This window comes from Nerophis lumbriciformis, linkage group LG04 (assembly GCF_033978685.3).
Source record: "Nerophis lumbriciformis linkage group LG04, RoL_Nlum_v2.1, whole genome shotgun sequence".
NCBI classification, from domain to species: Eukaryota; Metazoa; Chordata; class Actinopteri; order Syngnathiformes; family Syngnathidae; genus Nerophis; species Nerophis lumbriciformis.
This window is the reverse complement of record NC_084551.2, coordinates 61,627,501-61,655,000: the sequence shown is the minus strand read 5'-3', so window position 1 is coordinate 61,655,000 and position 27,500 is coordinate 61,627,501. Positions and strand designations below refer to the sequence as shown.

At 39.3% G+C, this 27,500-nt stretch overlaps 1 protein-coding gene across 1 annotated transcript in view; it reads left to right on the top strand.

The window, feature by feature from the left end:
- LOC133605420 (mannosyl-oligosaccharide 1,2-alpha-mannosidase IA) overlaps nucleotides 1–27,500 on the top strand; it is a 458,157-nt gene that overhangs the window by 274,477 nt on the left and 156,180 nt on the right. Inside the window, exon 3 of the mRNA XM_061958737.2 lies at nucleotides 26,548–26,663. Within this exon, the coding sequence (XP_061814721.2) occupies nucleotides 26,548–26,663 (116 nt within the window). The remainder of the gene's footprint in view (nucleotides 1–26,547; nucleotides 26,664–27,500) is intronic.

Genomic DNA, 27,500 nt, shown 5'->3' with positions numbered 1-27,500 from the left:
TGATACTTTGCACCATCTTAGAAGTACGTTAACTTTTACTATGTTAGCATGCTAACATTAGCATGTTAACATTTTATGCTAGCTTTTTAGCAAATTTTGCATGTTTAAACCTAAAAATCATGAATTTTGATACTTTGCACCATCTTAGAAGTACGTTAACTTTTACTATGTTAGCATGCTAACATTAGCATGTTAACATTTTATGCTAGCTTTTTAGCAAATTTTGCATGTTTAAACCTAAAAATCATGAATTTTGATACTTTGCACCATCTTAGAAGTACGTTAACTTTTACTATGTTAGCATGCTAACATTAGCATCTTAACATTTTATGCTAGCTTTTAGCAAATTTTAGCATGTTTAAACCTAAAAATCATGAATTTTGATACTTTGCACCATCTTAGAAGTACGTTAACTTTTACTATGTTAGCATGCTAAAATTAGCATGTTAACATTTTATGCTAGCTTTTTAGCAAATTTTGCATGTTTAAACCTAAAAATCATGAATTTTGATACTTTGCACCATCTCAGAATTGCGTTAACTTTTCCTATGTTAGCATGCTAACATTAGCATCTCAACATTTTATGCTAGCTTTTTAGCAAATTTTAGCATGTTTAAACCTAAAAATCATGAATTTTGATACTTTGCACCATCTTAGAAGTACTTTAACTTGTCCTATGTTAGCATGCTAAAATTAGCATGTTAACATTTTGTACTAGCATTTTAGCTACCTTTGTTTTTTTACACCTAAAAGTCATGAATTTTGATACTTCACACCATCTCAGAATTACGTTAACTTTTCCTATGTTAGCATACTAACATTAGCATCTTGACATTTTATGCTAGCTTTTTAGCTAATTTTGTATGTTTAAACCTAAAAATCATGAATTTTGATACTTTGCGCCATCTTAGAAGTACGTTAACTTTTCCTATGTTACCATGCTAAAATTAGCATGTTAACATTTTGTACTAGCATTTTAGCATAGTGGGCCATACTTAGCCATAGTTAGCCACAGTGAGCCATAGTGAGCCATAGTCAGCCATAGTCAGTCATAGTCAGCCATAGTTAGCCACAGTGAGTAATAGTGAGCCATAAGGGTGATGGGTCAAATGCAGAGAATAATCTCGCCACACCTAGTGTGTGTGTGACAATCATTGGTACTTTAACTTTAACTTTTAACTTTAGTCAGCCATAGTGAGCCATAGTGAGTCATAGTGAGTCATAGTGCGTCATAGTGAGCCATAGTCAGCCATAGTGAGCCATAGTGAGTCATAGTGTGTCATAGTGAGCCATAGTGAGCCATAGTGAGTCATAGTGCGTCATAGTGAGCCATAGTCAGCCATAGTGAGTCATAGTGCATCATAGTGAGTCATGGTGAGCCATAGTGCATCATAGTGAGCCATAGTCAGCCATAGTCAGCCATAGTGAGTCATAGTACGTCATAGTGAGCCATAGTGCGTCATAGTGAGCCATAGTGAGTCATAGTGCGTCATAGTGAGCCATAGTCAGCCATAGTCAACCATAGTGAGTCATAGTCAGCCATAGTTAGCCATAGTGAGTCATAGTGCATCATAGTGAGTCATAGTGAGCCATAGTCAGCCATAGTGAGTCATAGTGCGTCATAGTCAACCATAGTGAGTCATAGTCAGCCATAGTGAGTCATAGTGAGTCATAGTGCATCATAGTGAGTCATAGTGAGCCATAGTGAGCCATAGTGAGTCATAGTGCGTCATAGTGAGCCATAGTGAGTCATAGTGAGTCATAGTGAGCCATAGTCAGCCATAGTGAGTCATAGTGCGTCATAGTGAGCCATAGTGAGTCATAGTGCATCATAGTCAGCCATAGTGAGCCATAGTGAGTCATGGTCAGCCATAGTCAGCCATAGTGAGCCATAGTGAGCCATGGTCAGCCATAGTCAGCCATAGTGAGCCATAGTGAGTCATAGTGAGCCATGGTGAGTCATAGTGAGCCATAGTGAGTCATAGTGAGCCATGGTGAGTCATAGTGAGTCATAGTGCTTCATAGTGAGCCATAGTGAGCCATAGTGAGTCATGGTCAGCCATAGTCAGCCATAGTGAGCCATAGTGAGCCATGGTCAGCCATAGTCAGCCATAGTGAGCCATAGTGAGTCATAGTCAGCCATAGTCAGCCATAGTGAGCCATAGTGAGTCATAGTGAGCCATGGTGAGTCATAGTGAGCCATAGTGAGTCATAGTGAGCCATGGTGAGTCATAGTGAGTCATAGTGCTTCATAGTGAGCCATAGTCAGCCATAGTGAGCCATAGTGAGTCATGGTCAGCCATAGTCAGCCATAGTGAGCCATAGTGAGCCATGGTCAGCCATAGTCAGCCATAGTGAGCCATAGTGAGTCATAGTCAGCCATGGTGAGTCATAGTGAGCCATAGTGAGTCATAGTGAGCCATGGTGAGTCATAGTGAGTCATAGTGCTTCATAGTGAGCCATAGTCAGCCATAGTGAGCCAAAGTCAGCCAAAGTCAGCCATAGTGAGTCATAGTCAACCATAGTCAGTCATAGTTAGCCATAGTTATCCGCAGTGAGCCATGGATTGTTCTTGGGAAGGTCTGAGGGGTTAGATAAGAGCGCTGTGTGTACCTCATCTTATATCTGTGCGGTGGCACTGAACACCTGTGGTGGATTTGAAGCCTCCAATTAGATCAAAGTATGCAGCCGTTTGCATTTGATGTTAACTTTTGATGAAGTTCATGTTAACTTTTGATGAAGTTCATGTTAGCTTTTGATGAAGTTCATGTGTGCTCAGTCCGTGTTTGAAGCTCTGATGACTTATCGATCGCAAGCAGGCAGGTGGTTCTTGACTTCACGACGCTGATCAATCCACAGTCAAACTGCAAGTGTCTGCTTTGAAGTTGATTTCTGTAATAAATCCTTCTAGATGAGGCGTGTCCACACAAGTACCCGTCTGGTCCACGGAGTGTCCCCACTTAAATGTCCATAACTTGACATTTTTATAACTGCAAAAATGCAGCAAGATTGCAGACAATGTTAGTAATGTTAGCTTGACCGTGGTTGTTGTATTTCATTGCATCAATGTGTGTGTCACCATCCAAACAACCTTCCCCACTCATGGTGCAAAAAAAATAAAAAACACAGTTTTAATTAAAGTTAATAAAAGTGCTGTTAATACCCATCTTGACTAACTGGTTAGTAAAAGTACTGTTAATACCCATCTTGACTAACTGGGTTAATAAAAGTAATGTTAATACCCATCTTGACTAACTGGGTTAATACAAGTACTGTTAATACCCATCTTGACTAACTGGTTAGTAAAAGTACTGTTAATACCCATCTTGACTAACTGGTTAATAAAAGTACTGTTAATACCCACCTTGACTAACTGAGTTAATTAAAGTAATGTTAATACCTATCTTGACTAACTGGGTTAATAAAAGTACTGTTAATACCCATCTTGACTAACTGGGTTAATAAAAGTACTGTTAATACCCATCTTGACTAACTGGGTTAATAAAAGTGCTGTTAATACCCATCTTGACTAACGAAGTTAATAAAAGTGTTAGTACCCATCTTGACTAACTGGGTTAATAAAAGTAATGTTAATACCCATCTTGACTAACTGAGTTAATAAAAGTGTTAATACTCATCTTGACAAACTGGTTAATAAAAGTGCTGTTAGTACCAATCTTGACTAACTGGGTTAATAAAAGTGTTACCGTAGTACCCATCTTGACTAACTGAGTTAATAAAAGTGTTAGTACCCATATTGACTAACTGAGTTAATAAAAGTAATGTTAATACCCATCTTGACTAACTGGGTTAATAAAAGTAATGTTAATACCCATCTTGACTAACTGGGTTCATAAAAGTACTGTTAATACCCATCTTGACTAACTGAGTTAATGAAAGTAATGTTACTACCCATCTTGACTAACTGGGTTCATAAAAGTAATGTTGATACTCATCTTGACTAACGGAGTTAATAAAAGTAATGTCACTACCCATCTTGACTAACAGAGTTAATAAAAGTAATGTCACTACCCATCTTGACTAACTGGGTTAATAAAAGTGCTGTTAATACCTATCTTGACTAACTGGTTAGTAAAAGTACTGTTAGTACCCATCTTGACTAACTGGGTTAATAAAAGTGCTGTTAATACCCATCTTGACTAACTGAGTTAATAAAAGTAATGTCACAACCCATCGTGACTAACTGAGTTAATAAAAGTGCTGTTAATACCTATCTTGACTAACTGGTTAGTAAAAGTACTGTTAATACCCATAATGACTAACTGAGTTAATAAAAGTACTGTTAATACCCATCTTGACTAACTGAGTTAATAAAAGTGTTAGTACCCATATTGACTAACTGAGTTAATAAAAGTGCTGTTAATACCCATCTTGACTAACTGAGTTAATAAAAGTGTTAATACCCATCTTGACTAACTGAGTTAATAAAAGTAATGTTACTACCCATCTTGACTAACTGGGTTAATAAAAGTGCTGTTAATACCCATCTTGACTAACTGGGTTAATACAAGTACTGTTAATACCCATCTTGACTAACTGAGTTAATAAAAGTGTTAGTACCCATATTGACTAACTGAGTTAATAAAAGTAATGTTAATACCCATCTTGACTAACTGGGTTAATAAAAGTAATGTTAATACCCATCTTGACTAACTGGTTAGTACAAGTGTTTACAGCACAGTTGTCATTCACTGAATATCGCTCAAAAATGAATATCTTTATATGTATACTTTCACTGCAAAATATATGGAGATATACATCGAATATGGAGTTTAAGTAAAGATATATGGACATATACTTTACTGCAGTACTGATTGTGACGCCATTCTCCCAGTGACTGTCATCGGACTGTGCAGGTGTGCCTAATGCTGTGGCCTGTGATCCCCTGGTTGACTTATTTATTTATTTAAAAAAAGAATATTTTCAATGCCACACACATGCATGATATTTACGTGTGTGTAGTTTGTGTGAGGAAGACAAGTGCCTGAGGGAGAGGGAGTGCACCATGGCCATGGTGAGTGATTGATCTGGTGGACTGTGGTCTGATGTGACCGTCCTGTGACAGCCGTGATGAATGAACGTCTCATTTGTGTACGTGACCGCTGCCTGTGGACGCTGCCTGTGGACGCTGCCTGTGGACGCTGGCGTCTCCCCTGATCAATACGGACATGATCCTGTCATTTCTTGTCATTACTGTAAAATGATCAGTTTGTAATCGTCATTTTCCCCGTAAAGCACTGAACACAGCTGATTGAGACACATATATATATTAGAGATGCGCGGTTTGCGGGCACAACCGCGGAGTCCGCGGATTATCCGCGGATCGGGCGGATGAAATTAAAAAAAATTTGATTTTATCCGCGGGTCGGGTCGGGTCGGGTCGGGCGGTTGAAATAAAAAAAAATTAGATTTTAAATAGATTCAGGCGGGTGGCAGTTAAACCAATTCGGAAATATATATACATAGTTAAATGTTGTTACCCACATACGAAAAACAAGCAGGCACCTGCTGCATATGCCACAACAGAAGAAAAAAAAAAAAGAGATGGACACTTTTACGGAGCAGAGAAGGCCCCCGACGCCTCGCCGGGGTCCGGGACCGAGGCCCCTTCCCCCGAGAGGGCCCCACCGGGAGCCGTAGCTGCGGCGATCCGCGAGAAGGGCCCGACGCACGTCCAGGGTCACCACCGCGCCCACCGCACCGACACCCCGCCTCGTCCGCCTTCGCCGCGGCCGGCGTCACGCGCAGCAGGTAAGCAGCTTACCTGCCCGCCACCCCCGTGGCCGGGGGCTCGTAACAGGGGTCACTCCGCGCGCTCCGCCCGCGAAGCTTACCTGCCCGCCACCCCTGTTGCCGGGGGCGCGTAACAGGGGTCACTCCGCGCGCAGTGCGCTCACGAAAGCGGTGGGGCTCACCCTGGTTGATATAGACAGCAGGACGGTGGCCATGGACGTCGGAACCCGCTAAGGAGTGTGTAACAACCCACCTGCCGAATCAACTAGCCCTGAAAATGGATGGCGCTGGAGCGTTGGGCCCATACCCGGCCGTCGCCGGCAGCGAGACGCGCTTGGAGGTGCGCTCAGCACGGCTCCCATATGATTGCGCACTGGTGTGCGTCTGGGTCGTGACAGCGTGGCACGCGAATGTCTGTGCTGCATTGGATCAGTCTCCTTTCTTTAACAGGCAAAAGCTTTATAACCTCACTAATGCCTTGCATCGTCTATATTAGATATATAACAACGGGCGGGTGCGGGCGGATGGCGGGCGGGTGCGGTTCTGATCAAATATTACATCGGATGGATGGTGGATGGTTGACGACTTTCTGATGCGGTTGCGGATGAAATAATTGCCTATCCGCGCATCTCTAATATATATATATATATATATATATATATATATATATATATATATATATATATATATGTATATGTATATATACGAATGCAGCAGCACCCCCTGTGACCCCAAAAGGGATAAGCAGTAGAAAATGGATGGATGGATGGATATATATATATATATATATATATATATATATATATATATATATATATATATATATATATATATATATATATATATATATATATATGTATGTATGTATGTATGTATGTATGTATGTATGTATATATTACTTAAAAGATATGCAGAAAATACGTGTCAAATGTGTCAGTGTATTATACAGCATTATTCACATTGTTGGGACGTAAACCACCCTAGAGGGCCGCCAAAAAATATCTTGTTTCTCAGCAGCGGGACTTAGTTGTAATACACTATTCCGCCACGTGTGGCAGTAATGACAAATTCCAACAAACAGAAGAAGTCTGGAGCAATAGTCCAAGACAAGCTTCTTAAGTGCAAAAATGATGACTAAAGTCATGAAGCTGTATTTTTTTTGCACTTAAATTTAAATGACAGTTTATATATTTTATTCAGTTTTCATCAGTTTTTATGACTCAAACTTGTTTGCAGTATATTTGATTAGAATTTATTCTATGATAATAACCTTTGTGATTAACGGGTGCTTTCATTTCATTTGAGAATGTTTATCCTTTTAATGTGTAGTACTGAAGGTCGGATGTATTTATTGAATATAATTAAAATCAAGTGTAATAGAATAGAAAGTACTTTTGATTCCTGGGGGGAAACTCAGCACCACAGTTCGCTCACAATAGACAAACATTTAGGTATTTTTACATGTGAATAATATAAATACTGTCTATTATACAGCATTATTCACATGTGAATAATATAAATACAGTCTATTATACAGCATTATTCACATGTGAATAATATGAATACAGTCTATTATACAGCATTATTCACATGTGAATAACATAAATACAGTCTATTATACAGCATTATTCACATGTGAATAATATAAATACAGTCTATTATACAATATTATTCACATGTGAATAACATAAATACAGTCTATTATACAGCATTATTCACATGTGAATAATATAAATACAGTCTATTATACAGCATTATTCACATGTGAATAATATAAATACTGTCTATTATACAGCATTATTCACATGTGAATAATATAAATACAGTCTATTATACAGCATTATTCACATGTGAATAATATGAATACAGTCTATTATACAGCATTATTCACATGTGAATAACATAAATACAGTCTATTATACAGCATTATTCACATGTGAATAATATAAATACAGTCTATTATACAATATTATTCACAAGTGAATAACATAAATACAGTCTATTATACAGCATTATTCACATGTGAATAATATAAATACAGTCTATTATACAGCATTATTCGCATGTGAATAATATAAATACAGTCTATTATACAGCATTATTCACATGTGAATAATATAAATAGTCTGATATACAGCATTATTCACATGTGAATAATATAAATAGTCTATTATACAGCATTATTCACATGTGAATAATATAAATACAGTCTATTATACAGCATTATTCACATGTGAATAACATAAATACAGTCTATTATACAGCATTATTCACATGTGAATAACATAAATACAGTCTATTATATAGCATTATTCACATGTGAATAATATAAATACAGTCTATTATACAGCATTATTCACATGTGAATAATATAGTCTATTATACAGCATTATTCACATGTGAATAATATAAATACAGTCTATTATACAGCATTATTCACATGTGAATAACATAAATACAGTCTATTATACAGCATTATTCACATGTGAATAACATAAATACAGTCTATTATATAGCATTATTCACATGTGAATAATATAAATACAGTCTATTATACAGCATTATTCACATGTGAATAGTATAAATGCAGTCTGATATACAGCATTAGTCACATGTGAATAATATAAATACAGTCTGATATACAGCATTATTCACATGTGAATAATATAAATAGTCAATTATACAGCATTATTCACATGTGAATAATATAAATACAGTCTATTATACAGCATTATTCACATGTGAATAACATTAATACCGTCTATTATACAGCATTATTCACATGTGAATAATATAAATACAGTCTATTATACAGCATTATTCACATGTGAATAGTATAAATACAGTCTATTATACAGCATTATTCACATGTGAATAATATAAATACAGTCTATTATACAGCATTATTCACATGTGACTAATATAAATACAGTCTATTATACAGCATTATTCACATGTGAATAATATAAATACAGTCTATTATACAGCATTATTCACATGTGACTAATATATATACAGTCTATAATACAGCATTATTCACATGTGAATAATATAAATACAGTCTATTATACAGCATTATTCACATGTGAATAACATAAATACATTCTATTATACAGCATTATTCACATGTGAATAACATAAATACAGTCTGATAAACAGCATTATTCACATGTGAATAATATAAATACAGTCTATTATACAGCATTATTCACATGTGAATAATATAAATACAGTATTATTATACAGCATTATTCACATGTGAATAACATTAATACCGTCTATTATACAGCATTATTCACATGTGAATAATATAAATACAGTCTATTATACAGCATTATTCGCATGTGAATAATATAAATACAGTCTATTATACAGCATTATTCACATGTGAATAATATAAATACAGTCTATACAGCATTATTCACATGTGAATAATATAAATACAGTCTATTATACAGCATTATTCACATGTGAATAATATAAATACAGTCTATTAAACAGCATTATTCACATGTGAATAATATAAATACAGTCTATTATACAGCATTATTCACATGTGAATAATATAAAGCCAATATAAGATGACCAATTTAGTGTTAATATTTGAGTTGGGCCCCAATGTAAAATGGGTTAATTTACACCACCGCTAAAGATGTCAAATAATCTACAATGTGCTGAAAAAGTGTTTAAGTGTGACTTTGAAAGCAACGTATGAATGTTTATGCACGGCACTCACGGATAATAAATCCATTGGTCTTTATCCAAGTTGGAAGGAGCATATTTCTTGCTGGATGAGGAATGCAGTGCAGTAAAAAGCCAAGGGATGAAAGGGAAAATAGTGAATGAACAGTAGAAATGTCGTTGGGTTAAAATAAAGCTCACTTTGTAGTTGTCCACGTGTGTTAGTCTTAGTAAAAAAAAAAAAAAACAGACATTTATTACTCTCAGTCCGTCCCTCAGTTCAGCTGTCCATGTGAGTCTCAGGGCTGCAGGATTGAATAAGCAAAAGGAGGGAACAAACATTGATGGATTGATCTGCTGCGTCTGTCCTGCCAGTCAATCAATCTTCTTCACTTTGGAGGCCGCTTTTTTTCCTTTTTTCATCTTTCCGAATAGCTTTTTTTTCCCACACTTCCAAGCCTCGGAAGGTGTGGCCTCTCTGATTATGTTCATCCCTTTGACTTCTCACCTTCGTCAACAAAGTGCTGACTTAGCAAAGTGTCAGCCAAAAGGAAGCGTGGTTCACGTGAGTCAAGCATCTCGCTGTGGAGGTCTTTTTATACAAAAAGACGAAAGCGGTGAAGTTGTCATTGTCATGTCTGTGTGATCATGTTTTGTTTTAGTAATGTTCGGTTTAAATTTTGGACTTTTTGTGCACTTTTGTTTTGTTTTGTCACCATAGCAACCATTAGTTTCACCTGTCACGTCACGCACCTGTTCCACGTTTGGACTCATTGTGCACTCTTGTCACCATAGCAACCATTAGTTTTCACCTGTCACGTCACGCACCTGTTTCACGTTTTGAGTCACGCACCTGCTTTCACTAATCATGTCCATAGTATTTAAGTTCATTCATTTTCTGTTGTTCGTCCTGACGACATCCCCGCATTTATGCTCCTGCACTCTCTCCACACCCTGATGACCCTTGCTACTCTTTGTTTCATGCCGGTTCCATGCCAAGTAAGTTTTTGTTTGTTAAGCCACAGTTAGTGTTTTGTTTAATTGTTCATAGTTTCTGCCAATGTGCAAGTTTTGTGTTTAAAGTCTAGTTTTGTACCTCCGCCCCTGTGCGCGCTTTTCGTTTATTCTTTTTTTGATAGTTTAAATAAATCATGTATTTACCTTCACGCCATGACCAGTCCAGTTCATTTGCACCACGGGAGAACAAACCACGCCAAAGTCCAAGTCATGACAGTCATGTTGTGTAAATGGTAAATAAAAAGAGAATATAACAAATCCTTTTCTACTTATATTCAATTGAATAGACTGCAAAGACAAGATATTTCATGTTCACACTGACAAACTTCATTTTTCTTTGCAAATAGTCGTGAACTTAAAATTTAATGGCAGCAACACATTGCAAAAAAAGGCATTTTTACCAGTGTGTTACATGGCCTTTCCTTTTAACAACACTCAGTAAAGGTTTGGGAACTGAGGAGACACATTTTTGAAGTGGAATTCTTTCCCATTCTTGCTTGATGTACAGCTTAAGTTGTTCAACAGTCTCTCTTCTCATATTTTAGCCTTCACACATTTTCAATGTCTGGACTACAGGCACTCTTTTACTATGAATGATGGCATCGTCTTGCTGAAATAAGCAGGGGCGTCCATGATAACAACATATGTTGCTCCAAAACCTGTATGCATTAATGGTGCCTTCACAGATGTGTAAGTTACCCATGTCTTGGCCACTAATACACCCCCATACAATCACACATGCTGCCTTTTACACTTTGACCCTAGAACAATCCGGATGGTTCTTTTCCTCTTTGGTCCGGAGGACACGAGGTCCACAGTTTCCAAAAACAATTTGAAATGTGGACTCGTCAGACCGCAGAACACTTTTCCACTTTGCATCAGTCCATCTTAGATAAGCTCAGGCCCAGGGAAGCCTTTTTGGGTGTTGTTGATAAATGGCTTTGGCTTTGCATAGTAGAGTTTTAACTTGCACTTACAGATGTAGCGACCAACTGTAGTTACTGACAGTGGTTTTCTGAAGTGTTCCTGAGCCCATGTGGTGATATCCTTCACACACTGATGTCGCCTTTTGTTTCAGTACCACCTGAGGGATCGGGTCACTACATTATATATATATACTTGCAGTGTGTATATTGTACATATTACATATTGTTATGAAGGTGTCTGTTACTACATTATATGTACTTGCAGTGTGTATATTGTACATATTACATATTGTTATGAAGGTGTCTGTTACTACATTATATGTACTTGCAGTGTGTATATTGTACATATTACATATTGTTATGAAGGTGTCTGTTACTACATTATATATATACTTGCAGTGTGTATATTGTACATATTACATATTATTATGAAGGTGTCTGTTACTACATTATATGTACTTGCAGTGTGTAAATTGTACATATTACATATTGTTATGAAAGTGTCTGTTACTACATTATATGTACTTGCAGTGTGTATATTGTACATATTACATATTGTTATGAAGGTGTCTGTTACTACATTATATGTACTTGCAGTGTGTATATTGTACATATTACATATTGTTATGAAGGTGTCTGTTACTACATTATATATATATATACTTGCAGTGTGTATATTGTACATATTACATATTGTTATGAAGGTGTCTGTTACTACATTATATATATACTTGCAGTGTGTATATTGTACATATTACATATTGTTATGAAGGTGTCTGTTACTACATTATATATATACTTGCAGTGTGTATATTGTACATATTACATATTGTTATGAAGGTGTCTGTTACTACATTATATGTACTTGCAGTGTGTATATTGTACATATTGTTATGAAGGTGTCTGTTACTACATTATATGTACTTGCAGTGTGTATATTGTACATATTACATATTGTTATGAAGGTGTCTGTTACTACATTATATATATATACTTGCAGTGTGTATATTGTACATATTACATATTGTTATGAAGGTGTCTGTTACTACATTATATGTACTTGCAGTGTGTACCGGTATATTGTACATATTACATATTGTTATGAAGGTGTCTGTTACTACATTATATGTACTTGCAGTGTGTATATTGTACATATTACATATTGTTATGAAGGTGTCTGTTACTACATTATATATATACTTGCAGTGTGTATATTGTACATATTACATATTGTTATGAAGGTGTCTGTTACTACATTATATGTACTTGCAGTGTGTATATTGTACATATTACATATTGTTATGAAGGTGTCTGTTACTACATTATATGTACTTGCAGTGTGTATATTGTACATATTACATATTGTTATGAAGGTGTCTGTTACTACATTATATGTACTTGCAGTGTGTATATTGTACATATTACATATTGTTATGAAGGTGTCTGTTACTACATTATATGTACTTGCAGTGTGTATATTGTACATATTACATATTGTTATGAAGGTGTCTGTTACTACATTATATGTACTTGCAGTGTGTATATTGTACATATTACATATTGTTATGAAGGTGTCTGTTACTACATTATATGTACTTGCAGTGTGTATATTGTACATATTACATATTGTTATGAAGGTGTCTGTTACTACATTATATGTACTTGCAGTGTGTATATTGTACATATTACATATTGTTATGAAGGTGTCTGTTACTAAATTATATGTACTTGCAGTGTGTATATTGTACATATTACATATTGTTATGAAGGTGTCTGTTACTACATTATATGTACTTGCAGTGTGTATATTGTACATATTACATATTGTTATGAAGGTGTCTGTTACTACATTATATGTACTTGCAGTGTGTATATTGTACATATTACATATTGTTATGAAGGTGTCTGTTACTACATTATATATATACTTGCAGTGTGTATATTGTACATATTACATATTGTTATGAAGGTGTCTGTTACTACATTATATGTACTTGCAGTGTGTATATTGTACATATTACATATTGTTATGAAGGTGTCTGTTACTACATTATATGTACTTGCAGTGTGTATATTGTACATATTACATATTGTTATGAAGGTGTCTGTTACTACATTATATGTACTTGCAGTGTGTATATTGTACATATTACATATTGTTATGAAGGTGTCTGTTACTACATTATATGTACTTGCAGTGTGTATATTGTACATATTACATATTGTTATGAAGGTGTCTGTTACTACATTATATGTACTTGCAGTGTGTATATTGTACATATTACATATTGTTATGAAGGTGTCTGTTACTACATTATATATATATACTTGCAGTGTGTATATTGTATATATTACGTATTGTTATGAAGGTGTCTGTTACTACATTATATATATACTTGCAGTGTGTATATTGTACATATTACATATTGTTTTGAAGGTGTCTGTTACTACATTATATATATACTTGCATTGTGTATATTGTACATAATACATATTGTTATGAAGGTGTCTGTTACTACAAACTTTAATTTTTTTCAATTTTTTATAATAACTGTGCTTGTTATGTCTTGTTTTCCTGCACTTTTGAGTCGCATTTGCAAGTAATTGTGATGCCATAGTCAGGAAGTAGTCTTGTCCGTTGTTGAGCCCCACAAAGCGTATGTATTGTACTTATTACGTACAAGCCGCTCGATTGTAACGCGCATCTCAGGTGTAGTTTTTACAGCCAACTTTGGTGAATTGGTAAATTAGCATTGAGCTAGTGCATTTTGAAAAGCGGTGCTTTACTTTTGAGTGTTTTTGATCAGGCATGCTTGCTTTGTTAGCATGACAAATTGTAACATTGCCTAGAGGCAGTCCGCTATGAATACGCCGGTTTGCCCACCAAGTGCTTGAGCCGGTGCCAAGTCTGCAAGCATGCAACCTAAATATCGAATATGGTAACGTTGGATTTTACGTGAATCAGTACTCGTTTGATGGGTAGGCCTACCTATAAAAGTACCCATTCCTGCCAATAAACCCCTTTTTTAGTGTATCAAATTAAAAAGTTCCCCTTTATGGGTCGGGCTGTAGGGGGGACAGACTGTGGCGATCTCAGGGTTGAATCGCAAAGATTGATCAACTCGAGAGCTGGAAGGGACGATTAAGATCGGACACGCCATTGGAGTGTATCTACTCGCTTGGAAAAACAACAATCCTTATCTACATTTTGGCTCCCTCGAATGGCCTTGGCGAAGGCCGCGTTCGAGACATCCTTCCTCCTTCCATCCTCCTTCAACAACACCCGGGGAGTGGAACTCAGTTTGCAGAGCAACTCCCAGCCTACAGACACAACAACACACACACCATGGGCTGCACATATGCCCCCACCCTCCACCCCCGGAAGGGTTGCAGCTTCGGTACTGGAGGCCCCGTTGCAAGTCTCGTGGTTTCTATGTCGCAACATGTGTATGTGTGCTTACTGTCAAAAAATCATAATAATATAATTATTATTATTATATTATAATCCGGTGCGCGTATTGTATGAAAATAGACCCGTGCATCGGCAGTGCGCCGTATAATCCGGTGCGCCCTATGGTCCGGAAAAATACGGCATATGAAATATGCATTTAAAAATCTTGTATTTTTTTGGTTTTGAGTTATTAGAATAGAATAGAATAGAATAGAATAGAAATTACTTTATTGATCCCCAGGGAAAATTCAGCACCACAGTTCGCTCACAATAGACAATAATAATAATAAATAATATAATATATTATATATAATATATGAATCTTATAAATATATTCTACATATATTCTACATTTAAGTGCAGTCAAGACGGATTTTTTTACTTTATTACTGTCTAATTTATTTACTTTACTAATTTATTACTGTCATGATCTGTGGTCCGGATCATGTTTTTGTTATTTTCTGTTAGTTTTGGACTCTTTTAGTTCCAGTTTGTGACACTTCTGAGTTTGGTTTGGTTGCCATGGCAGCTTATTGTTTTCACCTGCCTGTGGTGTTCGGGCCGCTCACCCGTGTCTAATCAGAGGACTATTTAAAGGGGAACATTTTCACAATTTCAGAATTGTTAAAACCATTAAAAATCAGTTCCCAGTGGCTTATTTTATTTTTCGAAGTTTTTTTCAAAATTTTACCCATCACGCAATATCCCTAAAAAAAGCTTCAAAGTGCCTGATTTTAACCACCCGTCCATTTTCCTGTGACGTCACATAGTGAAGCCAACACAAACAAACATGGCGGAAAGAACAGCAAGCTATAGCGACATTAGCTCGGATTCAGACTCGGATTTCAGCGGCTTAAGCGGTTCAACAGATTACGAATGTATTGAAACGGATGGTTGTAGTGTGGAGGCAGGTAGCGAAAACGAAATTGAAGAAGAAACTGAAGCTATTGAGCCATATCGGTTTGAACCGTATGCAAGCGAAACCGACGAAAACGACACGACAGCCAGCGACACGGGAGAAAGCGAGGACGAATTCGGCGATCGCCTTCTAACCAACGATTGGTATGTGTTTGTTTGGCATTAAAGGAAACTAACAACTATGAACTAGGTTTACAGCATATGAAATACATTTGGCAACAACATGCACTTTGAGAGTGCAGACAGCCCAATTTTCATCAATTAATATATTCTGTAGACATACCCTCATGTCAGCAGGCCAGGGAAGCTAGGGTCGATATTCTTCTCTTGATCATCTTCGGGACGGTGTGAGCCAAGACATCCAGGGGGTTTAGCTCGCTCGTCTGCGGGAACAAACTGCCGCCATTGCTTGCCGTGCTAGCGAGGCCCTTTGTCCCTGAATTGCTCACACACTCCGGCAGATTCAATGGCGGTCTGGCGGCAGATTTCTTTGACTTTATGGTTGGAAATGCATCTGCTTTGAGTGTCGCAGGATATCCACACATTCTTGCCATCTCTGTCGTAGCATAGCTTTCGTCGGTAAAGTGTGCGGAACAAACGTCCAATTTCTTGCCACTTTGGCATCTTTGGGCCACTGGTGCAACTTGAATCCGTCCCTGTTCGTGTTGTTACACCCTCCGACAACACACCGACGAGGCATGATGTCTCCAAGGTACGGAAAACAGTCGAAAAAACGGAAAATAACAGAGCTGATTTGACTCGGTGTTTGAGAAAATGGCGGATTGCTTTCCGATGCGACGTCACGTTGTGACGTCATCGCTCCGAGAGCGAATATTAGAAAGGCGTTTATTTCGCCAAAATTCACCCATTTAGAGTTCGGAAATCGGTTAAAAAAATATATGGTCTTTTTTCTGCAACATCAAGGTATATATTGGCGCTTACATAGGTCTGCTGATAATGTTCCCCTTTAAGCCTACTTTTGCCAGTCAGCTGGCCTGACTTCATGTCGGATTCCAAGTCCATGCCAAGTGTTCGCGTCATGCCTTGTATACGTAAGTTTCTGTTTGTTCATGCCACAGCTCGTAAGTTTTCCCGGTTATAGTTTATGCTAAGTGTTAGTTTAGCTCCAAGTGCGATCAGCACGTTGTGCCTTCGCCCTGTTTTCTGTTTTTTTTGTAGTACTTTAAGTTTGGAGAATAAATATGTTCCTACCCAGGGCCGGCCCGTGGCATAGGCCGTATAGGCAAATGCTAAGGGCGCCGTCCATCAGGGGGCGCCACGCCAGTGCCACAAATGTTGGAGAAAAAAAAAAAAAAAAAAAAAAAAAGTTGGTACTATTATTTCTAAATACAAAAAATAATCCCACGTTAATTAAAATGCAAAGTAAAGCCTATTTAATAGAAATATTATTTGTTACAACATTACGCCCCCCCCCCCCCCAACACAAGATGTCAAAACGGCCAAAACTGTCAGGTGCCCAGGGAAGAAAAAAGAGAAAAGAAGAGGAGTAGAAACGAGAAAAGACAGAGGTAGCAGGTAGGTAACGTTAGCCTACATGAAATTATTTGTCTGTTACAGAATGTGATAGTAACCTGGCTTTTTAGCATTAAGCTAATGTTACATGATTCGGCAATTGCTAATCAATAAATAGCTGGTTCTGTTTTAACGTCGGGTTAATATTGTGGAGGGGGCTAAATTGTTATGGAAAATAATAATGTAACGTTAGGTAATTACAGTACTCCCACCTTACATTCCTCAGGGACATTTGTATTAGATCTTTTAAGCAGGTGTTTTTTGTTTACATTGTTATTGCCTTCTGGTTAGCTAATGTTTGCCCTGCAGGTAATAGTCACTTTTCCACCCCTTTATATATTAGGTATAGTTGTAAGTAAAAAAAAAAAAGGTCAAAGACAAAGCTATTCGGTTTCTTGTGAGTATATACACTTCATTGCCGATGTGGGGGGGGGGGCGCCACCTAAAATCTTGCCTAGGGCGCCAGATTGGTTAGGGCCGGGCCTGTTCCTACCTGCACGCCTTGTCCAGAATAGTCCGTTTGCATCCCGGGAGAACAAACCTCGCAGTAAGCTGCAAAAACCCCACCGTGACAATTTCTTCATATGTTGATCCTCGAAACGAAAGACTCGCTTGCGTTTGTTTCCCAAAGGTGTGATTAAAATATACATTCTTTAAAGTGGGCGGCAGGTTGCCGTGCTGTTGCGTCACGTCTAATCAGCCGTCTGCTGGGGTCAGCTCTTTCTCGGAAGAATATGTTTCATCTTGTCTCATTCATGGTAGAAACGTCCTTCATGATTGCATGTTTCCACTAATCCAGCATGTAATTACTTTGATTCACAATTGTTGTTATTAAACTTCCTGATTGCAATATGCCCCCTAGCATGTTTACCTTTATTACCTTTGTTCATCACTAATCATTTGTAGTCTTGCTCTGGGCTGATACACATTGTACACTCCATTGGACGTATTAATAAAGTATTTCAAATGTACATTTTCTAGTCACATTTTGTAATAACTTCACTGTCACACAAGTTTAAAAAAATAAGTTTCTCTCTGTACTAGGGTTGTCCCCATACCAATATTTTGGTACCGGTACCACAATGTGTTTTGATACTTTTCTAAATAAAGGGGACTACAAAAAATGGCATTATTGTCTTTATTCGAACAAAAAAATCTTAGTGTACATAAAACATATGTTTATTATTGTAATTTAGTCCTTAAATAAAATAGTGAACATATGAGACAACTTGTCTTTTAGTAGTAAGTAAACAAACAAAGACTCCTACACTGCAAAAAGTCAGTGTTCAAAAACAAGAAAAAAAAAATACAAAAATGAGGGGTATTTTATTTGAACTAAGCAAAAGTATCTACCAATAGAACAAGAAAATGTGGCTTGTCAAGACTTTCCAAAACAAGTCAAATTAGCTAACCTCAATGAACCCAAAAATAGCTTAAAATAAGTATATTCTCACTAATAACAAGTGCACTTTTCTTGGTAGAAAAACTATTCTTAAATGAAGTAAATGCTAGTGCCATTATCTTGACATAATGATATGCGCTCGGCATTACATTTCTTGAAAGCAGCAAACTTATACTAAAAACTAATTTATTGTTCTTAATGGAAAGGCAACAAGGCAAGCGCTTGTTACTCTCGGGGTCTCCTAGCCGCTCAGGCAAATCATATGGTCTAAAAATGCATTTTTCCATTGATAACATGACATCATCGCGCCAAGTGCGTGCTCTTTCAGTCAATTAGTGCACTTATATACAGCCCGGCCCCCAGCCAAAAATGTTTTTAATTGTAATTTTGAAGAATCTATCTGAATGTGCATGAACTATTTCTGTTCAAAATTGTTAGAAATGTCAAATGTTTAAATATTAACTGTCAGTTTACTGTACTGTGCCAACTGTACTACTATATGAGTACTGTCGGAGGCAGATATTTACATATATCCGAATTTAAGTGTTACTTATTTTATTTCATAATCATATTACAAAACAGCTAGTGTTTTTCTTCCAATTGTGGTCTTTTGGTTTTCTGCAAATACTGTGTGCTAACCTTGAATATGGGATGTAAGAAAGAGAGATACTCCTTCTTCTTATCTATTCTTATGTCCAGGTGCGGAGGACAATGGGCATGTATTTGGGCTGGAGGGACAAGACTGCGAGGGTGGGAGGGAGAGAGACTTTATAGGATAGAAGGTTTCCATTTTGGAGGGAAGACCATCTTAGCTGCGCGATTGAATGTTCCATGCTGGACTGGTCTCAGTATATTTACAAAGCTTTGCAAATATAATACAAAATACCTATTCTGTCTCTGGTGGTTCTTCTACTCAGCTTTAAGTGTCGTAAAGAGCTTGGGAGCGACCAGCGACTTTAATTCCCTGGGAGGAAACTGGTCCAAACGCAACAATTTGGGGGCTCGTCCGGGATTTGAACCCGGGACCTCTCTATTTTCTATTGTTTCATTGAAAATAAAACAGCAAAGTCCATTTGGCTGTCATCTGTTTTAATTATGAGACACAATTGTGTCAAAATCATGATTTTTTTTTTTCATGCTTGAAATAAGAAATTATGACTTTAAAAAAGTAGTTTAATACTTGTGAGTGTTGATGACACAGCTTTGCAACACTTGATATTCTAGTTTCAAGCATGTTTTACTCAATATAGGTCATCAAATCTCAGCAACAAGCTGTAATATCTTACTGAGATCATTTAGGAGCAAAACACTTAAAACAAGTAAAACACTCTAACATAAAATCTGCTTAGTGAGAAGAATTATCTTATCAGACAGAAAATAAGCAAATATCACCCTTATTTGACATATTTCATCTTACTTATATTTCACTTTTTGCAGTGTAATTAGTCTGCTGACGTATGCAGTAACATATTGTTTCATTTATCTACCTATTATTTTGTCAACATTGTAAAGGACAAACTGTAAAAATGGATTATTAATCTACTTGTTCCTTTACTGTTATCCATCCATCCATCCATCTTCTTCCGCTTATCCGAGGTCGGGTCGCGGGGGCAGCAGCCTAAGCAGGGAAGCCCAGACTTCCCTCTCCCCAGCCACTTCGTCCAGCTCTTCCTGTGGGACCCCGAGGCGTTCCCAGGCCAGCCGGGAGACATAGTCTTCCCAACGTGTGCTGGGTCTTCCCCGTGGCCTCCTACCGGTCGGACGTGCCCTAAACACCTCCCTAGGGAGGCGTTCGGGTGGCATCCTGACCAGATGCCCGAACCACCTCATCTGGCTCCTCTCCATGTGGAGGAGCAGCGGCTTTACTTTGAGCTCCTCCCGGATGACAGAGCTTCTCACCCTATCTCTAAGGGAGAGCCCCGCCACCCGGCGGAGGAAACTCATTTCGGCCGCTTGTACCCGTGATCTTGTCCTTTCGGTCATAACCCAAAGCTCATGACCATAGGTGAGGATGGGAACGTAGATCGACCGGTAATTTGAGAGCTTTGCCTTCCGGCTCAGCTCCTTCTTCACCACAACGGATCGATACAGCGTCCGCATTACTGAAGACGCCGCCTGTCGATCTCACCATCCACTCTTCCCTCACTCGTGAACAAGACTCCGAGGTACTTGAACTCCTCCACTTGGGGCAAGATCTCCTCCCCAACCCGGAGATGGCACTCCACCCTTTTCCGGGCGAGAACCATGGACTCGGACTTGGAGGTGCTGATTCTCATCCCAGCTGCGAACCGATCCAGCGAGAGCTGAAGATCCTGGCCAGATGAAGCCATCAGGACCACATCATCTGCAAAAACCAGAGACCTAATCCTGCAAGCCACCAAACCGGATCCCCTCAACGCCTTGACTGCGCCGAGAAATTCTGTCCATAAAAGTTATGAACAGAATCGGTGACAAAGGGCAGCTTTGGCGGAGTCCTTTACTGTTAATATCTCCTTATTTTCTGTTTTAACATGTTCTATCTACACTTCTGTTAAAATGTAATAATCACTTATTCTTCTCTTGTTTGGTGGACAAAAGGGGACACATTTTAGCGATATATTGGAGATGAAAGAGGGCAGTTTTAGTAACACTCTTAATGTGTGACTCACATGTCCGCCCTGAGATGGGTAGGTCGTGAGTTCAAACCCGGGCCGAGTCATACCAAAGACTATAAAAATAGGAGCCATTACCTCCCTGCTTGGCACTCAGCATCAAGGCTTGGAATTGGGGGTTAAATCACCAAAAATGATTCCCGGGCGCGGCAATCAGCACACTTCAGTCATCTAACGATTATATCATCAGAGAAATGGACATTGAAACAGTGTAGGTGTGACTTGGTAGGATATGTACAGCGAGTAGTGGACATAGTGAGTTCAGAAAGCATAAGAACAAGTATATACATTTGATTATTTACATTTGATTATTTACAATCCGGGGAGGTGGGATGTGGTGGGGGGAGGGTGTTAGTTTAGGGTTGTAGCTGCCTGGAGGTGTTCTTTTATTGCGGTTTTGAAGGAGGATAGAGATGCACTTTCTTTTACACCTGTTGGGAGTGCATTCCACATTGATGTGGCATAGAAGGAGAATGAGTTAAGACCTTTGTTAGATGGGAATCTGGGTTTAACGTGGTTAGTGGAGCTCCCCCTGGTGTTGTGGTTATGGCGGTCATTTACGTTAAGGAATGAACAACTTTGCCACAGCATGCTCAGACTTTGGACTCACCATTAGTACAAAGAAAACAGTTGTTATGCATCAAACTGCTCCTGGAGACCCGTACACTGAGCCCCTTGTCAGCGTAAATGGTGAGAACCTCAAAGCTGCTGAAAAGTTTGTCTACCTGGGTAGCACCTTGTCACGCGTGGGCAACATCGACGAGGAGGTCATGCATAGGATTGCGCATGGAAGTGCTGCATTTGGCCGACTCCGCAGTTCTGTCTGGGAGCGCAGTGTTGTGTTTAACTGAGAGGAGGTGACGGCAAACAGACACCAGGGGGAAGTATATACAATTATTTATATATAAATATAATAATTCAATATATATATATATAATAATAATAATAATAACAAACAGAAATGGAGTGTGAACTATATCCAAAAGGGAATGGTGTAAGACTATGTGTAGAATTTAACTGAAGTGAGTGTTACCAACGTGTTGAACGAGATACGAGGAAGTCCAGGGGGCAGGCAGATGATCCGGGGGCAGAGAGAGACGTCAGAATCCAGGGGCGAGCAAGAGGTCGAGGAACGAAGGAGGCAGTCAGAGTCCAGAGGGAGATCCAGGGAAAAAGTGAGACGCACAGCTCACTTTCCAGGTGACGAAGGGTACTGCGGGGACACGGGAGAAGACAAGGGACAAATCAAGGCGCGGAGAGGAAACACAAATAGAGCATAAAGCTTGTTGCTTACGGTACACCATGAGAAAAACTAAGTTCCCGCGCCGATCCTTGGGTCCACTGGTCCTTTATTGAGCCTGCCCTCATCAGACCCAGGAGTGTAGATTGCCGGTGAGTGATTGCAGCTGGTGGCTGCTGTAGGGCGGGGACGCGCGCGGCGCGTCCCTGGATGTGCGCACCCGTGGGCGTGTCCCGAGGTGCGCACAGACGGATGAGCGGCGTTGGCAGGAGCCTGAGCCGTAACACGCAGAGGGCTTAGCCTACGGACCAAACTTAAGGTCTACCGTGCTGTTGTCCTACCCGTCCTTCTGTATGCCTGTGAGACCTGGACTGTATACAGCCGGCATGCTAAACAGCTTAACGCCTTCCACATGAGATCCCTCAGGAGGCTGCTCAACATCCGGTGGCAGGACAAGATCCCAGACACAGAGGTCCTCCTCAGGGCTGAGATGGATAGCATCTATGCTATCTTCTCCAGCTGAGATGGGCTGGCCATGTCTGCCGCATGTCCGATGAACCTCTACCAAAAATGCTCCTGTACGGTGAACTGCACCATGGAAAGCGCTCACGCGGCGGACAGCGGAAACGCTTTAAGGACACCTTAAAGGCCAGTCTCAAGGGCTGTGGTCTGGACCCAGAGACACTACTCAGTGGCCTAGTGGTTAGAGTGTCCGTCCTGAGATCGGTAGGTTGGGAGTTCAAACCCCGGCCGAGTCATACCAAAGACTATAAAAATGGGACCCATTACCTCCCTGCTTGGCACTCAGCATCAAGGGTTGGAATTGGGGGTTAAATCACCAAAATGATTCCCGGAACTGCTCCCCTCACCTCCCAGGGGGTGATCAAGGGTGATGGGTCAAATGCAGAGAATAATTTCGCCACACCTAGTGTGTGTGTGACAATCATTGGTACTTTAACTTTAACTTTATGGGAAGCCGATGCCCAACACCGTTCAAACTAGCGCTCTGCAGTCTGGCATGGTGTTGCAGACTTCGAGGAAAAACGCATCCACGAAGCCGAACAGAAGCGACAGCTCCGCAAGACCAGAGACAGTTCCTCCCTCTCTGCCAGCCACCCCCCAGCCATAACCTGCCCTCACTGCAGCCGGTCATTCCGCGCAAGGATTGGCCTCATCAGCCATCTTCGCACACACAAATCAACGTGAAGTCACCTGGTCATCTTCGAAAACGAAGGACGAACATGACGTTAAGGAAGTAGTTTGACATGTACTTCGGTATCAGGGAGGTGTAGCGGATTTTATGGACCAGGCTCAGTGCAAGTTGTTTTACTCTGTCCTCCACCCTGAGCCAGCCCACTTTGGAGAAGTGGGTAGGAGTGAGGTGTGATCTGGGGTGGAGGTCTAGAAGTAATCTGACTAGCTTGTTCTGGGATGTTTGGAGTCTAGATTTGAAGGTTTTGGAAGTGCTCGGGTACCAGGAGGTGCATGCGTAATCGAAAAAGGGTTGAATGAGCGTTCCCGCTAGAATCTTCATGGTGCTTTTGTTCACCAGAGAGGAGATTCTGTAGAGAAATCTCGTGTAATTGATGTTCTTCTCTGAATTATTTCCTTTCAATAAAAGCCTTCACTGTGTTACTTAGTTAGTCTGTAGCAGGGTGGTGAGTTCCAGTCCCACATTGCAAGAGAAACCAGCAGCTTCTTGGTGAAAATGGCCGTGATAAATCCCCTGCAGAGACAGCATGTTTGTTGTTGTTATTATGATGATTATTACTATGTTAGGAGACAGTTAAGCTCAGGCCATTTGAATAATGTTGCTGTTGTTGTCAAGTGAAATCATCCGGAAAATTCCTTTTGTCATCATCCATTTTCATTTCTCGGTGTACTTCGGCGGGAACACGACCCGCCGTATATTCTCTTCATTTCTATGCAAATACGCTACATTGCCAAAAGTATTTGGCCACCTGCCTTTACTCACATATGAACTTGGAAGTGCCATCCCATGGAATTGTCCCAAAATGTTTTGGTGTCCTGGAGAATTCAAAGTTCCTTTCACTGGAACTATGGTGCCAAGTCCAACTCCTGAAAAACCAACCCCAAACCATAATTCCTCCACCACCAAATTTCACACTCGGCACAATGCAGCAGGCATTGAAGCTTAGGGAAGGCTATGCAGAACGAAATTAAAACTGAACTGGCTATAAAGTAAACAAAAAACAGAATGCTGGACGACAGCAAAGACTTACTGTGGAGAAAAGACGGCGTCCACAAAGTACATCCGAACATGACATGGCAATCAACAATGTCCCTACAAAGAAAGATAAAAACAACTGAAATATTCTTGACTGCTAAAACAAAGTAGATGCGGGAAATATCGCTCAAAGGAAGACATGAAACTGCTACAGGAAAATACCAAAAAAAAGAGAAAAAGCCACCAAAATAGGAGCGCAAGACAAGAAGTAAAACACTACACACAGGAAAACAGCAAAAGAGTCCAAATAAGTCAGGGTGTGATGTGACAGGTGGTGACAGTACACCTACTTTGAGACAAGAGCTATAGTGATCCATGTTTGGTTATGCTTTAAAGTCATATCCAACAATTGCAACGACTTTTTACTGTCAACCGTCAATTATTTCTGCTGGTGGTGTGCCTCTGGATTTTTTCAACGCAAAAAAAGGTTGAAAAAACACTTCTTTACACCACTGCGATGTATGGCTTAGATGCAGCCGCTCGGCCACGGAAACCCATTCCATGAAGCTCTCTGCGTACTGTACGTGGGCTAATTGGAAGGTTACACGAAGTTTGGAGCTCTGTCGCAACTGACCGTGCAGAAAGTCTTTGCACTATGCGCTTCACCATCGTCTCTTGTCAGTTTACGTGGCCCTACCACTTGGTGGCTGAGTTGCTGTTGTTCCCCAAACTCTTCACTTTTCTTATAATATCAATGTTTACTTACAGTATATAACCCTGAATCAAGTTGACTTTGGAATATTTAGGAGCGAGGGAATTTCACGACTGGATTTGTTGCACAGGTGGCTATCCTATGACAGTTCCACGCTGGAAATCACTGAAAGCGGCCCATTCTTTCACAAATGTTTGTAGAAACGGTCTCCGTGCCTAAGTGCTTGCTTTTATACTCCGGGCAAGTGATTAGGACACCTAATCATATCAAATAGGACAATTATGGTATTATCAATATTTTCCAAAATTTCCGGTTTTCCTGAAATTACCAAATTTCTAGGAAATTCCCATTCAAATAAATAGAGGTATTCATAGTTATACAATGCCCCAAATTATCAAATTTGTTTGCATTTTTTAAACCCGATTCCGACCTTTCAACCATCCACACACACTACTCTTCACATGTTTCAACATGTTTTCCCTTTACCAAAAATTCCCGGTTTTCCCTGAATTTCTGGTGATTTTCTGAACGGGAAATATACAAACCTCTCCATATCCCACATTTCTCAACCGATTTGAACCGTCCCTCCATCCGCACACTCCACCTCGGACAATCAAACTACCATTTTACAAGTTCCAAAAAAACTCCAGGAATTCCCAGAATTCCCGGTTTTCCAAAGTCCTATTTTTTTACTTCTTCCTAGCAAGTTTTCACAGTCCACATTTTTCAACCATTTTTGACCATTTCACCTTCAAAACATTCCTCTTAGTTGGGACAGCAAAAGTTATCTTTTTTTTCTCCGTACAAATTTCCCGGTTTTCCCGAAATTCCAGGAATTCCAAAACGCTCATTCAAATTCAAACTGTTACTACGTCAACATTTTTCAATTGTTTAGAAAAAATGCAACACCAACTTATTCATATCAAATAGGACAATTACGGTATTGTTTATATTTTCAAAAATTTCCAGTTTTCCCGAAATTCCCAAATACTTTTGGCAATATATAGTGTATGTCTTTATGGTCACGAGCATAGTAAAGGTCTTTTAGTCACACCTGCCGCGTTTGTTTTCCAGGTAGCTTGAGAGGAGCATCCATCATCGACTCCCTGGACACGCTCTACATCATGGGGCTGCTGGACGAGTACCACCACGCCAAGGAGTGGGTGGAGACCAGCATGGACCTCAACTCGGTAAGACCGCTCCATGAGTCAAAGCCACGTTGGCATCTGTGATGATGTTAATCCTTGCTGTCCAATCCGTCTAATGAGCTTGGGAATGTGACTCACTTGAAGTCGGTGCGCTCGTCTGCACGCCGGCGGGCGTTATTAGCGGCGAGTCATTAGACTAGCATGTTGGCATGACACGCCGTCAGCTCTCAGGCTGGTTAGCATCTTTCATGTACTTGTGATAAAATGGGAGGGATTCAATCAAATTGGTTATTAAAATGATGTATAATTAAAACTTGGAACTTTTTGAAAATGCAGCATGTTAAGGAAAAATACATTTAAAATAAAGCAACATATATTCCCCATACTAAAGTGTTACCATGTATATATATATATATATATATATACATACCTGCCAACTACTCCGGTTTTCCCGTAATTAGTACGGTTTTCATCAACCTATTCCGGGTTACGGTTGCAGTGATAAAAAATACGGTTTTACATTAATTACATTTTTTTTATTTTTTTTAAGTTTTATTCACGAAATCGCGTAACAACAATGACATTCGACCTGCTTCCCGTAACTTCCTATCGAGCCATTCCGCGAGGCTATTTATAGCACCGCTGCCAAGCACGAGGCACCTGTTATCATTGTTTCCAAACGAGCGAACGATCATGGAATCAGCCGGAGAAAAATCGCAAACTAGTCTTAAACCGAAAAGAAAACTGCAGTCATTCCGTGAAGAATATTCAAAAGCCTATCCGGGAATAATTATCCGTTCCAAAAAGGGTGAAAACTACGCGAATTGCACCTTGTGCAGACAAGATTTTTCGATCGGACACGGAGGAATTAGCGATGTA